This window comes from Centroberyx affinis, unplaced genomic scaffold (genome assembly GCF_046629955.1).
Source record: "Centroberyx affinis isolate AG114_WGS23_722 - 3 ecotype Tasmania unplaced genomic scaffold, CSIRO-AGI_Caff_v1 ptg001691l_1, whole genome shotgun sequence".
NCBI lineage: Eukaryota > Metazoa > Chordata > Actinopteri > Beryciformes > Berycidae > Centroberyx > Centroberyx affinis.
This window is the reverse complement of record NW_027280109.1, coordinates 302,964-323,328: the sequence shown is the minus strand read 5'-3', so window position 1 is coordinate 323,328 and position 20,365 is coordinate 302,964. Positions and strand designations below refer to the sequence as shown.

The following is a 20,365-nucleotide window of genomic DNA, read 5'->3' as shown; positions in this document are numbered from 1 at the left end:
GAAAAGAACATTTGGGGGACAAAACAAGGATTTCTTCTTTCTCTAGAACAGTGATTCTCAACCACGGACCCCTATTTGATGAGATTTTGTCTCTTGAACCCAAATATGAAAATATTTTTATTGTTAGATATGATTTTGTCCAGAATCCCATGACTATCTGTATTGTAGGAAGAGAGATAACAGTGAAACTATGACCAAAATAGTCTTTCTCCTACATTCTCTAATTGTGTTAACTTCTTGTAAATGAAATAATGCTGATGTTTAACAATTCCTCAGTTTGCTGGGGACCCCCTGGAACCCCCTCAAGGACCCCTGGTGATCCACGGACCCCTCATTGAGAACCACTGCTCTAGAACATGCAGGAATGTTGAGGAGGGACAAAAAAAAACAAACAGCAATCCCTCCCTTGCTTCATGCAAATCTTGGTAAATCAGGAGGAAGATACGTATCTCAACGCAACGCAATGTATCTCCACCACTCCTGATCAATGCAATGTTTATCAAGTTAAGGAATGGGATTCTGTTGAAACATTTAGAGTGTGCTAGCTGCCTAGCCTGTCGTCTAAAAAAGCTGTGGCAGACCACAGGCAGTAAATTGCCACACTGGCACAACCAATCCATCATGGAGAATGGAGATGGACAGACAGGGCCAATCCACACGCCACTCTCCTCCACCGCTCACTGATATCATATATATAAATCACTCCCTTATGCCCTTGGCTCCGGCCTCATACAGTCACTTTGCCAGACGCACATTCGATATGAGCCGGCTACTCAAGCAGGTACACCGACGTTGATGGAGTTTGTGCGGCTCTGTGCGCACAGGCGAGGCTTAGTCTGTAGTGTTATATCACTAATGTATGAATATTAATGAGAGCGTGGCTGGGAGCTCTGTGTAGCGGCTTGTTACCCCTGACGCACATTCAAATCTGTGCTGTTTGTACTGTTAGTTCCTTTCGCTACGTCGCTCCCACACAAACAAAAGAAAATGTTGCACACAATTAGATTTGAGGTCATTATGCTCAGCAGTGGTTCCTCTTGGAGAACAGTGGATGTTTTTTATGTCATGGCTGTAAATAATTTATGTGCTCTCAAATGTACCAGCGCCTAGCTTGATATCGCCCGTCTATATCCTCCAACATTTGTGAGACGCGACAAATAGGACCATCCAGAACGGGCCAATATTGTCCGTCACATATCACTCCCATAAATGTGGAGCTGTGAAACCCATGGGTGGATGAAAGACATGACCTGTCCAGTGTAGATATGAGGTATGACTTGTTTGTACAACAGCGCCGGAGCAAGGGCAGAATGCAGTTGGCGGTGACACAGCGCGCATCTGTCAGTCTGGTCCTGACAGGAGGTGGAGGGAGCAGAAAGCCTGCTGACAGCCAGCTGTTAAACTAAGACATGTACGATTGAGGCTGACAGGACCTCCGCTTTGAAGTGACAGCTACCACCATCAGGCAGCTAAAGCATGTCACCTAATAGGTGCAGTGAGCGGGTGACAGGTACAGCCGGGAGAGGCTCGTTGGTTCTGGCACTACTTGTAAAATATTACTCTTTGGTGAAGTTCCCCCATGGAGCTGTTAAAATACCAATCTAGTTTTATAACAGGGAGTTCAAAATGCTTCAAATCCAGCACTTAAAGCAATAATCTTTAAGTGTTCTTCTACATGAATTTCGGTTTTGCTACTCTCTATTGCCAATTGAATAGTGATTCAACCTCCACCCAGTTGATGAAAGCTTTTACATTTGTTCTGAACACCCGGTGTCTGGTAGGTCTTCCCCAGTGTTGTGCCACAATTTGTTTCCCCTAAATAATAAGCGATAGGAAAACAATCCACAAAAATTTAAATGATGTTGTCGTTTTCTTCCCCTGGCATGAAATCGAGTCACAAACTGCCAGGGGAAGAAAACAACAACATCATTTAAATTTTTGTGCATTGTTTTCCTATCGCTGCCTTTTCAAACGGTAGAACATGTTTAAAAAATTTCAAGTAACATACCTAATTGCCACAGAATTAATGGACATCACGATTGTTTGTGATCTTGTTGTCTCAAACCACAAGTGTCCATTGATTCTACAAGGAAGATGTTGGTGAACTTGTCATTTATTAAGCGCGTTCCCCCTTACGATAATTTCTTTAGACCCACATTTTTGGCACGACACCGGGAAAAATCCTCTGGCACACACAGGAGGCAACGTGTTTTATGATACCAGAAGAAGCAACAGTGGTTTCTTTGGAGTAAACAGAAGAAGAACCGGGTAGTTAGCATGAGCAGCGACAGCCACCATGACTGATCAGACAGAAGAAAAGAGCTTCAAACTTCATCAACAGAAAATCGACGTCACGGCAAAAAACAAACAAAAAAAACCCAGAACGTTGTGGATTATCTCTTTAAATCAGAACAAATGCTTCAATTTAAATGCCTAAATCAAATTTCACTTACCTTGCAGACACCTAGCATAAGAAATATTCATTAGTTTGCATGCACAGTAACACCTTCGCACCGCTGCTGGCTACACCCACACTGTTAATCATGACAGCAGTTCTGTTTACTCTATGTCTGCCTCCCTCCTCTGTTCACTTTAGTCATCTAAATGAGCCTTGACTGCTTCATACATGGAGAACAGACCAACACATTCATTTAAACCTGCTTTCAAACCACCATGCTGGTAGCGATATATATTTAGGCCACAAAGCCGCCGCCTACAGAAAACTGTACCGGCTACAGAAAGTATTAAGACTCTTGCACTCTGCATCCAATGGCCGTGGTGTGATTATCAGCCAAGGCCACTCCATCGTCTGGGTGTGTGAAGTGTGAGAGAGTTTTCTTATCAGGTGCGAACAGAAAGCAGGTTGTGTGGCTTTTCTCCTGCAGGAAGCAGAACAGTTGGAATACGTACTGTAGGAGATAGGGACGTCCAGATCGCCCTGCCAGGACATCTGCCCTAATTCGTCTACTGAGTGCTGCGCTGTAAAAACACAAGAACAGCCACTTGTTTACTGCTTATTCTCACGCCAGCTCGGCTACTTACTTATTAAAACTCTTATTAAGTAGGGCAGTAGTAGGGGAATCAGCAAGGAAATGTGCTACCATGTTACATTCACACTGGAAGCTTACCAAGTAGGGAAATGTAACATTCCCATTGGAAGCGTGGCTTTAATCATACATAATAAATATGTGTGCGGAAATATGACAGTATCTAAATTAGTATGGACATTTATTTGCGTATTTGACAAGATGTCACTTTAAAGCAATATTCCACTTGGTTTTAACATGGGGGTTATTTGGCACTTGAGCTTTGAGATTTTTACTTCCCATTCATTTGAATGAAGCCACGAAAATAGACTGAAAACTTACATTTAACACGTTGGTGAACAGATTCAACAACAGATCCCGCTACTGTGATTTTCAACTGACTGTGGGTCCAACGTTTTAGAACATAATGTCGCCGAATAGCATTTTTATTGATAGAAAAGAACATAGTGGAGGAATACCATTTAGGAGAGATACTTTCTATTTGGGAGACCAGATCTACTTTTATTTTTTAAATACTAATTTTAGTATAAAGCAATAGAAATGCAAAATGACGACGGACCCAGGATTGCTTTGTTGTCTTAAAAGCAGGATCTGTCGTTGAATCTGTTCACAAACGTGTTAAATGTTTTCAGTCTATATTCATGGCCTCATTCAAATGAATGGGAAGTAAAAAATCTGAACGCTACAAACTCGTATATTCTGGTTTTCACGGCGCTCAGTGCCAAATAACCCCCATGTTAAAACTGTTATGTATTGTGATGTTCAGCTTCTAGTGAGCTGAAGCAAGTGATTCACTTAAATAGTTTTTTTTTAAAGCTCATCACTATTTGGAGAGCAGAATGCAAGAAGGAACTTTTTGGGAGGTCAGTGTTCATTGACTTCCATTCATTTTCATTCATTTATTCAGTTTCATTCACTTATATCTGTGGCTATTGTGCCTGTCATATGTTGTAATAACTGTCGGAACAGAGGGGGAGAAATTCCATCGTTCCCTCACTTATAAAGAGAGTTGGTTAGTTGGCTAGCGGCTGATAACTTCTCGCTTATGCAGCAAGTATGTCGTCTCCGGTAAGAGAGTCTCAGATAAAGCCCGTAATGCAGAGCGACAACCCGCTGAGTCCTGGCTGCGCTGGTGAGCTTACCTGCTCAGTAAGCAGGAACAACTTTTTACATGGGAGATTCATTTACATTTTATTCTAGGGTCTAGTTGTAGGCATGTTGTTGATGGATCTGTCTTGGCTGATCAGGCGTAAAAGTTCCTTATGTGAAAAATTACGTCATGAGCTTTTCTCAAAACTGGGGTGGTTTTTAGCAGCAGTCTTAGCTGAACAGGAATCCCAAAACATGTAGTTTTTCCGGTTCAATCTGTAACTTTTTATTAGCAAAAGGAGAGCACACAATGCATTTTGCATGGCATTCTAGATATGAGGCACGAATGGATGATTTCCTCAGTAAGTAAGTAGGAGTCTGCTCTGATTAACACAGCAGCCTTGTTGGCTGAGCGACTTACTTGCTTTTCAAACATAGAAAAGTGGAGCAGAGCTGACAGTGGGTCTGTGTACCTACTGTTGAGAAGTATAAGTTCAATATGAAAATAGGTCTGAATGAAAGATGATGATCCCCTGCGTCTCTCTCTCTCTCTCTCTCTCTCTCTTTCTCTCTCTCTCTCATCTTTTTACTAGTGGCATCCAACTGTCTGGGTTGACAAGTGCATTAAGTTCTCTGTGATTGGTTTTTGTGTGTATGTGTGTGTGTGTGTGTGAAAGAGAGAGAGAGCATCAGTTAATGCTTTTTTGGGGGGTTCTTGGGGGGGGGGGGGGATTATTGGAAATTGTCGATGTATAAATTATATGATTGGGTTTGATACTTTAAGATGTTATATTGGTCAGCAGAGTGATTTCACAGAAAGATGAGACTGCATATGAAATCATTTTTATTCTGGAATTTCGGAAATGTATAAAGGCCCGTGCGTCTGATTGGTTCCAAAGCTTGTACAGTAATGAATCCCCCAGACAAACGGATGGAGGAGGACGGACCGTACCTTTCAAGTGGCCGCGTCCGAGCGTCACAAACCCAGAGGAGATGAAGTTGTGCAGGTCCTGGCCTCCGCTGCGGAAGTTCTCTTTCCCATAATGCCCTGTGGAGGAAAAAAACATATATTGACAAATAAATATTTTAGAAGAAGAAGGGGGAGCGCTGCTGGGAATCAAATAGGTTAAAAATCATTGATAGAAAGGTTGCTCTTTGGTGGTGGGGTTATCAGTAGAATCCCAAAAAAGCAAAAAGACCAAGGCACTCTTTCTTTTAGATTAAAAATATCTTTATTGATATGGCATGGTTGGCTGAAATGCATGAGTTTTTTTTTTTAACGTTCAAGAGAACCATGCCATATCAAAAAGTAAATATTTTAGTTAGGTCTTTCACCACAATACTGGGGATGAAGGGGATTGTTTTTCTCTCTGGCTGACCCAGGTAGCCTCGCACTGACGAGTATCTGTATTTCACTCTGTTGTTGTTTCAGACAGCTTATGAAGGAGCAGCCACAGACGACAAGAATACAAAACGAGACTAAAATGACACCTAAACTGACTCTCATCTTGGTTAGGGATCCCAGAGGTACAAGCTGTAGAATTTAGGACTTTAATGTGATTTATCAAGTGCCCTTTCTATGAAATTATTACTAAATTTAATCACGCAGCAAAATGGTATAAGGCTTTTGACTCTTAACATTCAGAGGGGAGATTCTTGGCCTTTGATAGAGTTGAGTTTGTTTTAAAATAGATTGAGATTTAAGGATAGAGATATTGGAGCACTATATCTAAGGATTCCAGCTCGTGTTCCCACTTTAGGTGTATGTCCTTTTGGATTTCCCAGGTGTTAAAAGATCACTTTGTAACACAATTTGTCCCGGATCACTGTTGGTTCTGCTAGAAACCAATCCTGTAATTGAGAGTGCAGGATGAACACAATGGAGCGAGACAAGGTGCCTGCCAGCGCTCTGACGGCTTCCATTTGTCCCGTCAATCATGTCCCAAAATCTGTAACACAAAATAATGGTATGTCACGTAAAGGAACCAGGGAAGAAGAAAAGAAAAAGACCTGGGTCTATAGAGTTGGCTTGTCAAATCGCCCCTCCTTCCTCGCTCCCCTCTCTCTCTCTCTCTCTCTCTCTCTCTGTTAGTCCCAGTCTACTTTAACTGGCGAACAGTTAAACGCCTCCATCTCCAAGGAGCCACTTCAAAGTCAATAGCATCACTCAGACCTTTGGGCCCTTGGAAGCCAAGATCGAACAGCATTTCAAATTATCATAATGAGAAGAAGCACCTGGGACCGTAAGCCTTGGTCTTCATTGCATTGAAGTTTGACACAAGCCTGCGCTCTAAAGCTCATTTGTTTCTTTTTTTTTTTTTTTTCTGTCAAGCCCCAAGGATAACAGTAAACTGATTACTGAGACACTCTGGCCATCGCTGTTAATTTGGGACCTTGCCGCTAGAAAATTAGTAAATACTTCATGAAGCAAGGAATTAACATGTTTCCCCGTGTCCAATTTCTTTGCACACAAGTTATCTGGAACAGCGTGCCAGTGTAATGTCTATGTAGATGATAAAGCGCAGTACCTGTATCTATGTGACGGCTAACAGGCTGAAATGCTGATGATTCATAACCTTAGCATCCTCCAAGGACAGAACCCCGGGGCTGGATTCAGGCAGTTTGAGATGCTGACTGTGATATAAACTGCTCCCATGTGGCAAGACGAGCCTATGGTCCCTTATTATCTCAGTAAACGTTTCTGGAAATAGCCTTATCTACACTGTGCAATGAAAAATGATCTAACTGTCCTTTTAGAGAATAGCCATACTATTGATATAAAAAAAAAAATCAAAGCTTAAGTCCTTTGGCGAAAGTGCAATTTACAATTTCATATTTTAACTGCCCTTGAGCAAAAAGTAAGCATTCTTTCAAATTTCAAATAATATAAGAAACTAATATATTTTGACAGTATTTGAATCAGAGGTGTTTCCCAATTTGAACACTACTGTATATTACCACATACCTAAATAATGGATTTGTGACAAATAATAAATCCGTCTGAAAATCATCAGCAGTATCCAGATGTTTTTTTTTTTTAATTAAAGCAATTTCTCTATGTCAGCACAGTCACTCCACTAACATCATCTATATGGCTTGATAGAAAAATGCCATCTTTGATCTGCAGAGTTCAGCTAAACAGTCCTCCCTTTCATGTCTTGATAGACTGGTTAATTGCATGAGACAGTAAGATTTGGTCTGGGGGTTTATATTCGACATAAAGTGTGAGCACATTGGATTTAGTCGATGCAACAAGTGTGCTTTAAGGAATGCAGTTCCCGGGTCCATTTTAGTGTACAATATGTTGACTCATAGTTGTTTTATGATAAATTTATGACTGAATGCTCATTGTCCCCAAGCCAAGTGAGGGGGTGGTGAGAATGTACAGTAAGTCAGAATATAAGGTAAGGTAAGGTAAGGTAAACTTTATTACCCCAATAGGGAAATTTGGGTAGTGAAGGTGCAATACAGACAAACAGCATGTCCCCAGTTGTTACACTATAGGCTGAATGAGATTCCCAGATGTGAAGAGCCTATTTTCACAGCATCACACTAGCCTTACCGCACAAAATGAAAGAACAGAGAAAAAGATTATTGGAATTCATTTTTGGAGTCTCAAGGAAATTGAAGTGACAACGCACACTCTAGAAAGTACTATCCACTCTAAAAGACACACACTTTATTGCCATTCAATTAAGGCATAATATCTGTTCTGAAACACTAAGTGGAGCAGTGGGATTAAGTGTATGCCATATACTGGGGATGTTTTTAGTTCAGATCCAGTGCCTGACCTATGTTGCATCTGATAACTCTCTTTTTATTATCTTTCTCATCAGTCTGCGCTGTAACACTGTCCAATTTAGCTGAAATGTTGTAAAATTGATCTCTTTTGATTTGTTTTTTATTTTAATTGGCATTTTTTAATCCATTTATTGCCTGCATACTGAAATTAGTGACAAAAAAGATTGGAAAGAGAGAATGAATGAATATGCAGCATAGACTGACTGACACTCATGACAGCACCAATACATTTATACATTTTATAAATCTATCTATATCTTCTTGTCTATATCTTCTCATAAGTAATCCAATAGATTGATTCCACTCCTATGAACTTCTTCACCCACAGCCCTCCTGCTTCCCTCTGCCTGGAGTCAGAGGAGCCAGCTTATAAACCAAGACTCTCTCCAGAGGAAATACAATATGTGGAATACCCAACATGCCACAGTGCTCCATGGAGCCCCACAGCTTAATGAATGCCTCCAGATCCAGATGCTGCCTGAATACTCTGGAACTGAACTTATGCAAGATTCCTATACAGCTCCTTCACCAGCAAAAAGGACATCCTTAGAAACGACAGAATGACTCCACACCCCAGTCACCAGGTCTGTCAAAGTCGGCCAACTCACATCTTCAGTGAGACAAACAACTCATGTTTGGCCTCTATATAGGAATCTTTAGACCTCAACAATCCACTTCAAGGACTTCGAAATCCTCCAAATATGACCGACAATCCAGGGAAAAGCTACAAGTCCACAGAAGACTACCACTACTCCAGTCAGCTACTCCATTCAGGGGCTGAACTGTAAAGAATCAGCTCTAGTTGCAAGTATGTATTCCCTAAAACAGACAAACCAAAGTGTCAACCAGTACAATCCACTGGATGTATACTCTACCATGAATGCTCTGTCCTCTGCTGTGATCACTGCCTATAACCTCTTATAATCAAGCCTGAGGCCACATCCTCAGGTCAGAGAGGTGCTCAGGGTAACAGGAGCCCCAAAACTCAGCGCGGCAAGAATGATGATGAAGAGGTGATGGAGACAGTGACATGAGGAACCCAAAGGTAGCACCATCTTCCAACACTCTTTCAAGATTGCTAAAGCCTCAATGTCTACAAATCAAGGCACCGTTAGCCTGCCAACCAGCAGAAAAACAAAACGCCGCCATGATGTAAGACTTCAAAAGCTTGGAGACCGCGGAGGATCTCAGGTACAAAAGCTTAAATCTCGCAAAGCTGGATGACATTCATTTCTGCTTAACTGTCCTGGACTCATCAGGTCTTCAGCTTGCATCTTGCCTCTAACCAATTCTGGCAGAGTGAGCCCTGCACTGGTGGAGGATGCTGTCAGTAGGAGCCTGAACCAAGGTTATTATAGTTTTGCATTTTTTCATTAGTTTTTATTATTATTTCATTTTGACTTTTTGTTTTCAATTTCAGTTTAGTTTTAATTAGTTTTTAAAGCGGGTTTGCTAGTTTAGTTAATTTTTTATTTTTTGAAAATGCTTAGTTTTAGTTTAGTTTTTATTAGTTTCAGTGTTCAGTGTTTTTTTGTAATATGGGGTATTGTCAGGGGCGAGATTCAAAAATTCAAAATACTAGGCTTATGTATGAAATAATTTGCAAAGACGAAAACTAAAGACATGTTCTCTATAATTTTAGTTTATTTTTGTTAGTTTTGTAAACACACAATAAAGTTTCAGTTAGTTATAGTTTTTTTGTGAAGCCTCGTTTTTATTTTTATTTCAGTTAACAAAAATGTTTTTTCACACCTAGTTTTCGTCATTTCGTTAGTTTTCGTTAACGATAATAACCTTGGCCTGAACTGAACTGAAGAGGGCGCTAGAGAGGCTTCCTCCAGCTGGGTGAGCTAAAGAGGAAATCCCAGAGAAGAGTCTCCTTCCCCAGTGGAAGACTGTGAGGAAGACCTGCAGCCATGACAGCAACTGATGGCTAACAAACAAACAGCCAAATAAATGCCGATCAAACAAACCCAACAAATGCAATAGTTTTGTATGATGCAACACTGCGACCTTATGTATTACGATTTGCATGTTTGTTCCACATATAACTTATTTTGAAATTCTGTCTTGGTGCACTACAGGCAGTGCTGGCATGTGAGACATGGAGAATGATGCTTGTGCAGTAGGGTGAATGGTGCATCCATTCAAAATGGATTGGAAGGAAAGGGAAAAAAATCTTTTGAGTGTCCATTTTTCATCTATTTTTTAAATATTGCCAGCAGTTATATATGATATCATATCATTAATATTAATAATAATATTACTATTATTGCTGCTGTTAAAAATTTAAGGAAAAGATTTCTACCTCCAATTTTCTGAAAGTATTCAAGAAGTAAAATGAATACCAATAGTTCTTTATCAACAATGTTTCAAAAGAATTTAGTTTAATTTCCTGGATGTTCATCAACTTTTCAATTTATAACTGAATCCTCGTTGTCTCCAAGTCAAGTGAGGCAACTGTAGGAATACACAGAGAGTAAATACATTGTCTAGAAATTATTTTTAAGCATTCCTGATCACTTGTGGTTTAGGTCACATCCACTTCTGGTTTTACGTAAATACAAATACAGCCATAAATAATTATTCTGATTGAACAGTCACAGATAGTGCCACCTCTGCACATCCATATAGTAGCTGTTACACAAGGCTGAATGATGGCCATTTCAGAAAGAACAAGATAGTTGCCCTGGAGTCATTCATTTTGAATGAGAGGCGAGTGGGCAGTCTGGCAGGCAAAGTGTCAAGCAGACTCAAACCTGTGAAACTATCGCCTTTGTGCTCGTCTAATGCACACGCACCCGCCAGCCTGTCAGAGTTGGACTGTCCTGAATTATAGGGTCACGATGCAGTTTCACATTTTGCTGTATAGTGGGATTAAATGCATGCCATATATTGGTGATTTAAATTCAATTCAAATCCAGAACACACCCAATGTTGCATATCATCATTCTGTTTCTATTGCCTTTCTCGTAACACTATCCCATTTAGTAGAAATGCTGTAAAGCTGCTCTCTTTGGCGTATTTGTAATCATTATTTTAATGGCATTTTTCTATTAGTTATATTATATATTGAGATGAGTGACAAAAAGGATTGGAAAGAGAGAATGAATTACATGCAGCATACTGAAAATTGACAGTATGAGTATATTTTATACTGCTGCATCCCATGAAAATAATTCCAAATCTACATCTTCTTCTCCCATGAACTCTGTGCTTTGTTACTGAGACCCAGTAGATGGTTTTACTCCAGTGAATCTCTACAACTGCAGCCAACCTGCTTCCCTCTGCCTGGAGTCGCTAGGGCCATCTTATAAACCAAGACTCTCCCCCAGACGAAGCAGAATATGTGGACTACACAACATGCCACTTTTCCCCATGGAGCCTGCAGTTCAGTGAATTCCACCAGATGCAGGATGCCTATAGCTCCGTCAGAGGCCAAAAGGACATCTATAGGAACAACAAAGTTGTGGAGAACCAGATCAGGTTTGGCTGTGGGAGTCTGAGAGGAGCAGCATATGGACTTCTTCACCGTTCCTGTGCACACTAGGCTATACAGGCTCAGAGCCAAGTTCTTTGAAATGAAACTTCTGCCAAGGGAAGACGATGAATTTGAAGATGAAACCTGTGAGGACGAGAGTGCTGAAGTGGCCAAGCCTAAAGAATCACCTCAGGGTGCGTGGATTAATCCTGTGAAACACCCAAACCGAATGGTGAGGCATTACAGTCCACTGGAGGTTCACTCTATACTCTGTCATCAGAGCCTATAGCCTCCCTTCAGCCCGAGGCCACGTCTTCAGACCAGAGATGTTACTGAGCATTTCTCCTTTGCCCAGCATTTCACTCAAATGATTTTCTCATATGAACTGTAAACCAAGTAACCAAGTAAAATCTTGAAAATTGTTGCATACTGCTTTTATATTTTTGTTCAGTTTTAGAGTAATATCATATTATTATGATAGCCTACTACTTGGTATCGTGATACCTTGGCTGATATAGTATTGTGAGGTAAGATTAAGGTATCGTGACCCTGTCAGGGACTGTGGAGTATCCACATGCCGGTTGTTGTGGGCTGGTCTGGGTCAAAGTCCAGGGCTTTTTTTTTTTGCCCCAGTCCATCCCGGCAACACTCTCTGTGCGTCCAAGTACCACAGGTATGTAAGAGACAAATTATATATAGGTCCAAAATCACCAAACTTATCCTTTAAATCAAGGCTCCTGTATCCTGCCAACCAGCAGCAAAACTAAACGGTTCTGTGATGAAAACCTCAAGAACTTCAAGACCGAGGAGGATCCAAGCTACACAAGCTCAAAGCTCCAAAAGGTGGATGATGCTTATTTCTCTTCAACTGTCCTGGACTCAGAGGACTTCAGGTCTTCAGCTTGCAGAGAGGTTTCCTTCAGCTGGCAGACAACCAGGATGGAGACCAGAGCAACGGCTCTGAAGATCAAGAGGAAATCCCAGAGGAAGTCTGTGAGGAAACCTGCAGCCGTAACACCAACTGATAGACTTCTCATCCTGGACCCCCAAAATGTACTTTTTCATTTCATAAAATGAAAAAAAAAAAAAAATTCATGTAATGTTTGGTTTCATTAGTCATGATCTGATATTTTCATTGCTTCTGCAGCCCATGTTCTTATTTTTAAAGTGTTTCAATTGTTTGAACAACATGCACACACCCAGAGACATTTATTTGCTAATCTATCTATCTATCTATCTATCTATCTATTTCGTTCAGCCGGTAAATTGGATGAATTATGAATTACTTATGAAACTTTATAAGCTTTTGCCATTTCTACATTGAGAAAAGAGATGCATTTTTAAAAAAAATTGCAAGTCATTGTTAGCATTGTTCCCATTGTCACTGTAAAAAAATAATTCTGAATCACATCTCCCCTGGTGCGCCTCCATCCCTGCCTGGACATCATCCATCATCCACCCTCCTCCTCCTCCTCCTCCTCCCCGTCCCGCTGTCCATTCTCTTCATTGAAAGGCATTCCTCCATGCAGGGCAACACCGTGGTACATGCAGCACGCAATAATAGGCTGGTAAGACACAGGTTGGGAAATTAAGACATCTTTTCTCTGGGTGTTGAATAGCTTGTACAAAATAACACCATCTGTTTTAGTAAATCCCATGGTGGGAGTCATTTGGATTAATCCCTACTCCATTTTTGCACTTTACAACTGATATACCTCAAAATACATATTAATTAGGTTAAAAGCGCAAAAAAAAAAAAAAAGATACCCCAGTTTCCTCCATGTTTTAGAAATGCATAATCCTTGTGTGGCTGATTAGGAGATCAGAATCTTACATTTTGATGAGCGTAAAACAATTAGCACTGGCCCAGACCTTCAGTAGATCTGGGCCTGAACGCATTCTTCAAATTGACTGCTTGTTTTAAATTCCTATGGGAATAACTGATTATTTTTTCCAAAAACAGGCCATGTAGCACCAACAGACATTATTTTGAATAACAAAATCGATTGATTCTTTTCATCCCTCATCAGTTTTCACACCTGTGTTGAGGCTCAGACTCTGCTACAGCCGGTACAAACTCACAGCAGCACAACAGCACTTAACTCACTTGTTTAACATCTGAAAAATGACCCAAGTCAGAGCAATTGGCACAACGCATGCAGGTCCAGTCCAGGACTGGCATGGGTCAAAGAGACTTGGGAAGCATCCATAACACTGAGGTTTGGTTTGGGGATAAGTGGACAGATCACCTCTTTGCTCAAGACTGCTTGGCTTTAGACTGATAATTTGGAGGACTGGAATTCAAAACCCGCTGCATTTAAAGTGATAATCTGCTAGATTCTTGTTGACCTGATTTTGCTGACATCTTTGGTGCTCAGCGCTCACTGCTGTGGTGTTTCTGCACTGCACTTCCCAGAGCCTGTCACCTGTCAATCAAACAGTGTGTCCAGGACTGTGACGTCTTTTTCCTTGGATTTTCTGTTGATGCAGTTTGAGTTTCTGTCGGTGGCGCTCTTTTCCTTGTCTCTTCAGCCATGCTAACTACTCAGTTCTTCTTCTACTTATTGAACAGCTGTTGCAACTGCTGGAAACGTAAAACACATCACTTCCTTTGCACCCAGGAAAGAGCTACCAGACACCAGGTGTTTAGAGCAAATGTGAAAGCTTTCCTGAACTGGCTATAGATTGAACGACTACTGTGTTTTATCAATAGTGAGTAGAAAAAGGGACATTATTTATATAAAAATAGTGCAGATTATTACATTAAATGTTGCAGGCTTGAGATAAGGAGAAGATTATTTCATGCTTATTGGTGACTATGTAGGTTGTGGTGTAATCAACTCTACTTTGGTGGAGCAAGAATTTAGGCAAAAATAACTCCTAGTGGCCCCTTACATTTAAATTACATAAACTGTATACACCAGCAAAAAAAGTATTTTTCTTTCTGAAGTCCATGTGAGAAAAGCGGCTCACAGCCCACGGTACAGTACAGTATATATCAGCTCTCCTCTGACACAATCCCTCGATGGTGGGTGGCAGTGGGGAGAAGGGTGGTGGTGGTGGTGGTGGGGGGGGGGGGCAACTTTGACATGAGAGTGAAACATAACACTGTTGAATCTGGGACACCATACTAGGGCACTTAGCAAACGAGCTGATCCCCGGAGCAGGGATCTGGAGACCGGATAAAAGTAGGAGGAACAGCGTTGCAAGACAGAATTATCTCTGGACAAAAAGCACGCGTCTCCCGCAGAAGATGTTAATTTGCATCTCAATTTTTAGCCAATGCTGAGTAGGCTTATGGGACCCCGGCGTGAGGGAGAGGACAACTCAGCCGAGGCCTTGCGCTTAATTTGCTATATATTTCCTTATATATTTCCTCTTAAGAAAGCTTAGAAAAAAAAGGAAAAAAAAGCTTAAGGATCACAGCCGGTCCATCTATTTCAGTGGGTGTCAATCAAAGGACGTTGTGACAGATTAAGAGAGCGAGGAGATCTCCCTTCTCCCAAACTGCTGCACACATATGGGTGTATTTTGATTATACATGAGTTTCTTGAGAAAATAGGAGATATAGGCCTTCAAAATAGGTTCACCTACCGTGGTTTGATGCCTTGCTGTGAACAGGGGTGTAATGATTCTTGGACGTTCGAACCGGTGTGTCGTCTTTGGGCGATCCATCAATCGCTGCCATGTTTTCATGCTCATACTGAGATATTGGAATAGGTCCTTGTTGCCTCAAAATGTCTGCCAGGGCTCTGAAGAGAAAACAAACAAATTAAAAGTGTTAAACAGTTTAAGCGAGAACGTTTCCCCTTTCGCAATCACCACCAAAATTTGTTGAGCTTACAATCCCCCCGTAAGGCCTGCGTAATTTATTTAGCTACAGTTCCAATTTGAATGGGAGTTTGGAGCAAGGCACAGAGGGGAATCCTAATTGCATCCACAGCCACAAAAGAGTCAGATTTTCAATACTAACGTACAGAAGGTACAGAGGAGTCGTATTATTCATGCTGGACTGGAGTTCAGCACAAGGCCTCGTTTCTTAGACTTAAATCAATGTCTTTTCTTTGAGAGCATGAAACAGAAATGTTCAAACCGATTTTTTTCCACTTTTGTCATATACTCCACCATTATTTTCAACTTTTGGAAGCACAGTGTCAGTTGGCAAAATGAAGTGCCATCCGTTCTGTTTCTTAAAGGAATCGAAAGAGTAATTTAACTGTGTCAATGTCAACCTAAAGCAACCACACAGTCCACTTTTCCATAACTCTGTGACTTTGGGAGATATACAGTATATTAATAGCATTTCCCTTCCAGGATGAGCACACTTTAACCATATCTTTTTCACAGACAGAGGCGACCTGATTTTAAATTGTCCCAGTTGGCTGCCAAGTCTTGTGCAGCAGGAGCTACAGCAGCATGCCCAGTTCCACTCAGTGCAGGAATAGGGGGGGATTTGCAAAATGTGAGTTAATATGAAACGTCCACGTGTTGCAAAGTTTCCTAAGGCTTTCCATGGAAGGGCCCCAAAGTGTTTTTGATTGTTGTCATTCAATATCAGGCCACCTACATGCTATTTTGCTAAATTGCATGGGAACTGTTGGTATTGCATTACGTATAAATGCCACAACTATTTTAGAGTAAAACACTAACAGCAGGCATATTATTCAAACTTTTGGCTTTTTCTGCCCCTTTTACTTTGAACTTTCAGTGATTCTAGTGCTATTTTTTGCCAATATTCAGTCTTCTTGCCATGAACCTCATCGTTCTCACTTGTGCAATCTGAGAACAAAGCATTATTCTCGCCCACCGACCGACCGACCGGGCATAAATTGCATCTTGGTTTGCTCTGGAGAAGGTGATCAATAAGGCCCCGCTCAAATCACTGGCTCCGGCTCTCACTCGGGCCTTTCTTGTGTTTTTTGGTGAAGGTCACCGGTGAAGCAGCAAAGGTCTGCCAACATCTCAGCATTCTGCTCACAATCCTCCCTCAGCCGGCGAGGTAGAAGTCTAAATCACTTCAGCGAAATTCACAGAGGAGCTCTCCACATTTTTTGGGAGCGAACCCTTGCCAAGTATGCAGCTAATCCCATGTTCCACCACTTCTTTTTGGTCACGGCTGTCAGCGTGAATGTCTCCAGCCGGCTACTGAGGTCTATTCCGGCAGACATCATTACCACAGCACTATGCCGAATGATTGGTGAAAATAAACACATCATAAAAAAAGCTATTGTGCGCCCACTGTGGCAAGCCTCCTCATTCGTTTGTCCTTGCTCTGTCTCTCTTTTCTCTCTCTCTCTCTCTCTCTCTCTCTCTCTCTAAACTCTCATGGCCACTGCTCATATTGAAGTGGTGGCATTAAGCAGCTCCACTTGAAAGCATTGCCCCATGGCTACGATAGCAGAGCATTAAGAAGACATAAACTTCATCGTTTCTCCGCGCGGTGAGATGGCAGAACTGCTGCATCATGAGTTTCGCTGCCTTTTTTTTTTTTTTTTGTGGTCCAAGTTTGTTGTTTCAAATAAAAACGGTGTATTACAACGTTTCATGAGTCCATATGGATATAAAAAAAGCTGAGTGTGCTACCTTTTTGAAAAGACATTTGTTGTTGATCACTGGAGCTTACCTTGTACATTTTCACAACATCAGCCTGTCACATTTTTATTGACCTTAGAGAAGAATATTCAATCGGTAAACAAGGAATTAATCGATCCGCTGAAAGAGCTCCTCTGCTTTGATGTCAGTCCAAGGATTTAGACATTCACACCAAAAACTTGCCACATTGTGTCTCTGAGCAACAAAGCTGAGTAATCTCCCTTGACATTTTAAAAGCAGCAGGCACCAAAGCTACATGACCCAGGTATAACCAATGGTAAGTTATCTTCACATACTTTACTCAAGTTCCTGAGAGGCAAGGCATCCTCCTCTGCTCTGGCCCGAATGGAAATCAAGCTCAACTATTGGATAACAGCAATGACTAAGCGACTGTGACCAGAGGGTGGAGAAAAAAAAAAAAAAAACCCACAAGATTTTAATCAGATTTAACCCCAATTAAATCAAGCCTCACAAATTTAAAAGATCATGTTAAAAAACCTCCACATCACAGTTTTCCTCGGGGGGGTTTTCTCAGAACGCTCTAACCTTAAAAAAAGCCGAGCGAGGAGAGCAACTCTGTGCTTAATTAGCTCAAGAGATGTTATAAGATTCATTAGAAAGCTGTTTGGATGTTTACCAAGACTCAGCCTATCTCGCTCTGACGCAGCTGGCAGCTGAGATCGCTCCCGGCGTCATTTGCATACCGCTCTCATGTACAGTTTGGGAGGGGATGATATATATCGAAATTCAATATATAGTGATACAAAAATGTGACGATACATATCGCGGGGCACAAAGTGAATCGTGTTTACGTTGTTATTTACATTCTAGCAAGCCAGTGCCATCGCTAGAAAGATCTGTGGCTCAGAAATAAACATAATTCTGCACAGTCAGGCTCTGTTGTCACCGAACCTTTATTTATCACTTCGTATCGTGGTTGTGTCGAATCGTGAACTCTGTATCGCGTATCGAATCGTATCGTGAGGTAAGCACATTGTCCCATCCATAATGCACGGTCTGCCATACTACACACATACATAGCCATTGATGTGGATCAGTGTTTCTTGATGCTCATTGAGTGACAAGGCTTTTTGGAATCTACTCTTTGTTTCAAGATACACTGAAGAAGAAAACACACGTAACTGTCAAAAAAGAAGCAAAATCGAGTGTGTTAATCAGGTTTTGGGCCATCGTTCACTTCCTGAGCATCCTCACTGCACCTTGTCACAGATTCTACAATTATTGTCAGGACTTCTTCCATTCCTCCATGACAAATTCCATCATTTGGTGTTTTGGTAATGATGATGATGATGGTGGAAAAGTCCCTCAGGTCTGTTCCACTACTTCCAAACAGAGTTCAAATGGGTCGAGCTGGTGACTGAGATGGCCATGGGGTGTGTATGTTTTTTTTGTTTGTTACATTGCTTTAATGCCCATCAGTCTATTCAGTGAGCCGCTGGTGCCTTGTGGGTGAAAGTCTTGTCATTGTGGAAGACACCACTCCCATCAGGATGAAAGCAGGATGGAGGTGATCACTCATCATGGCTTTTATTGGCATTTACTTTGCCCTCTAGCGCTGAACGGACTTAAACCATGCCAGGAGCCTCCCCTTCCCCATCCATACACAATGGAATACCGTAGAAAAGCATAAATTCTTGATTTTGATAGGGCAGCTCATTTCCTTGCACATTTTTAAGGCTGTTCATGACAGGCAGCTCTAACTGAATGGAGTGGTGATAATTTCATTTTGTAAGATGATTTTTGTCATTTTTGCCTTTATTAGGCAGTTCAAAGTAGAGAGAGACAGGGAAGACGGGGGAAGAGAGAGGGGGAGGACATGCGACAAACGTCCCAGGCTGGAATCGAACCCACGACATCGCAGTAACATCGTATGTGCCTTAGCCAACTGAGCCACCAGGACAACAACTGAGTATAATTTCTCAAGACAGTTCATGGTCTTTAACAGCCAAGCCCTTATTTTAAGAGGAAAATATGCTGAACGTTCTCTCAGCCCAGACTGATGGGTTGTTAGCAGTGTAGCAAAGTATTTTCGGACTTAACTGCATGGCAAACTGGGGATTTCTGCGGGGTTATATGAAGGTCTGAAGATCTGTTTTTCCCAATCTCTAATCATCTGAGGGTGAACACTGGCAAATTATAGGCCACATCAACTTTTCCCTCTAAAATGATAAGCCGATAATGTAGCGACCGGTCTTAAAACACAGCAGCAGGGACATAATGGAGGCTAAACCCATGTAAACCCACCTTACCCACCTTCTTCAGGCTGACATACATCTTTATGATGTAAATTGACAGTACACAATATTGTAAGTGGTATCAAACTGATAGGAGGAGAGGGGAAAAAACATAAATTCATGCTTTTCTGAAAATATAATTGACCCCATATGGCTGCTTGTTTGCCTGATGCTGGCCATCTATTGGAGGTAGTTTATCTACCTTTTTATTTACGTTTACATTTACATTTACTACATCACTGCATAGCACTTAGTGTAAATTGTATGGCAACAGAGCGAGAGAGAGAGAGAGAGAGAGAGAGAGAGAGAGAGAGAGAGAGAGAGCGACTGACTTACCTGTGCACATTCATTTCCTGAGGGGGCTTGGTTGCTTTATCATAGGCAACTTTCGCAGAAATCCCTATGGCAATGACCAGCGCGACAACCCCGCAGGTGATGTAGACCGTGGTGTTGGTCTGGTCCAGCTCCGGATCGTACGTATCACCTGTTGGCGCGGGCGACGGGGGCTGCGTTTTGATCCAGTCCGGCGTGTTGTAGTTGGTGCAGGTCTTCTGCTCCAGCCGCTTCCCCCGGTCCGCGCAGCAGAAGCGCAGGAAGCAGCTGCCGCAGCAGAAGCGGTGGTCGGTGTTGTTGCACGAGAACTCTTTGTCGTACTGCCCGCTCACGTCGTAGTAGCCCAGGCAGGTGTCGTGGTGGACGACGCCGATCGAGGGCGCCTGGACCTGGGTGATCCTCCCCGGCACGGCCACGGCCAGCGGCACCGCCGTGGTGCTGCCGTTGACCTCCTTCACCTTTGGGTGCCTCCTCGGCGGCGTTTTGCTCTTCTTGTTGGTGGCGGCGCACAGCACATTCAGCGGGTCTAAGTAAATCAAAAGAAGCAGAAGGTGTTTTATCCCCATCGTTTGAGGTCGCACTGCTTTTTTTTTTTTTTTTTTTTTTTTGGCCTCCACTCCACTTCAGTTTTTTTTTTTTTTTTTTTAAATATGACTCGTCCACTTCTTACCGAGTGGAGCTTCTTGCGGGGTTTTTCATTGCGGGTACTCCTTTCTGTGTCACTCTTTCACCGAGGGACTTGGACGGGCGGCTTTCGCACCGATCAG

At 41.9% G+C, this 20,365-nt stretch overlaps 1 protein-coding gene across 5 annotated transcripts in view; it reads right to left on the bottom strand.

Annotated features, from left to right (window-relative positions):
* The window catches only part of LOC139651634 (protein shisa-6-like), a 64,015-nt gene extending 43,851 nt beyond the window's left edge, over nucleotides 1-20,164 (bottom strand). For 2 of the 5 annotated variants that reach the window (XM_071528634.1, XM_071528636.1), the window contains exons 1-4: nucleotides 19,602-20,164; nucleotides 15,013-15,170; nucleotides 5,089-5,184; nucleotides 2,911-2,979 (exon numbers count right to left, since the gene is read on the bottom strand). In XM_071528634.1, coding sequence (XP_071384735.1) covers nucleotides 2,911-2,979; nucleotides 5,089-5,184; nucleotides 15,013-15,170; nucleotides 19,602-20,164 — 886 coding nt within the window. Of the gene's footprint in view, nucleotides 1-2,910; nucleotides 2,980-5,088; nucleotides 5,185-13,726; nucleotides 13,730-15,012; nucleotides 15,171-19,601 lie in introns of all 5 variants that reach the window. The other 3 variants (XM_071528635.1, XM_071528637.1, XM_071528638.1) reach the window with 3 other exon arrangements.
* Nucleotides 20,165-20,365: the final 201 nt, after the last annotated feature.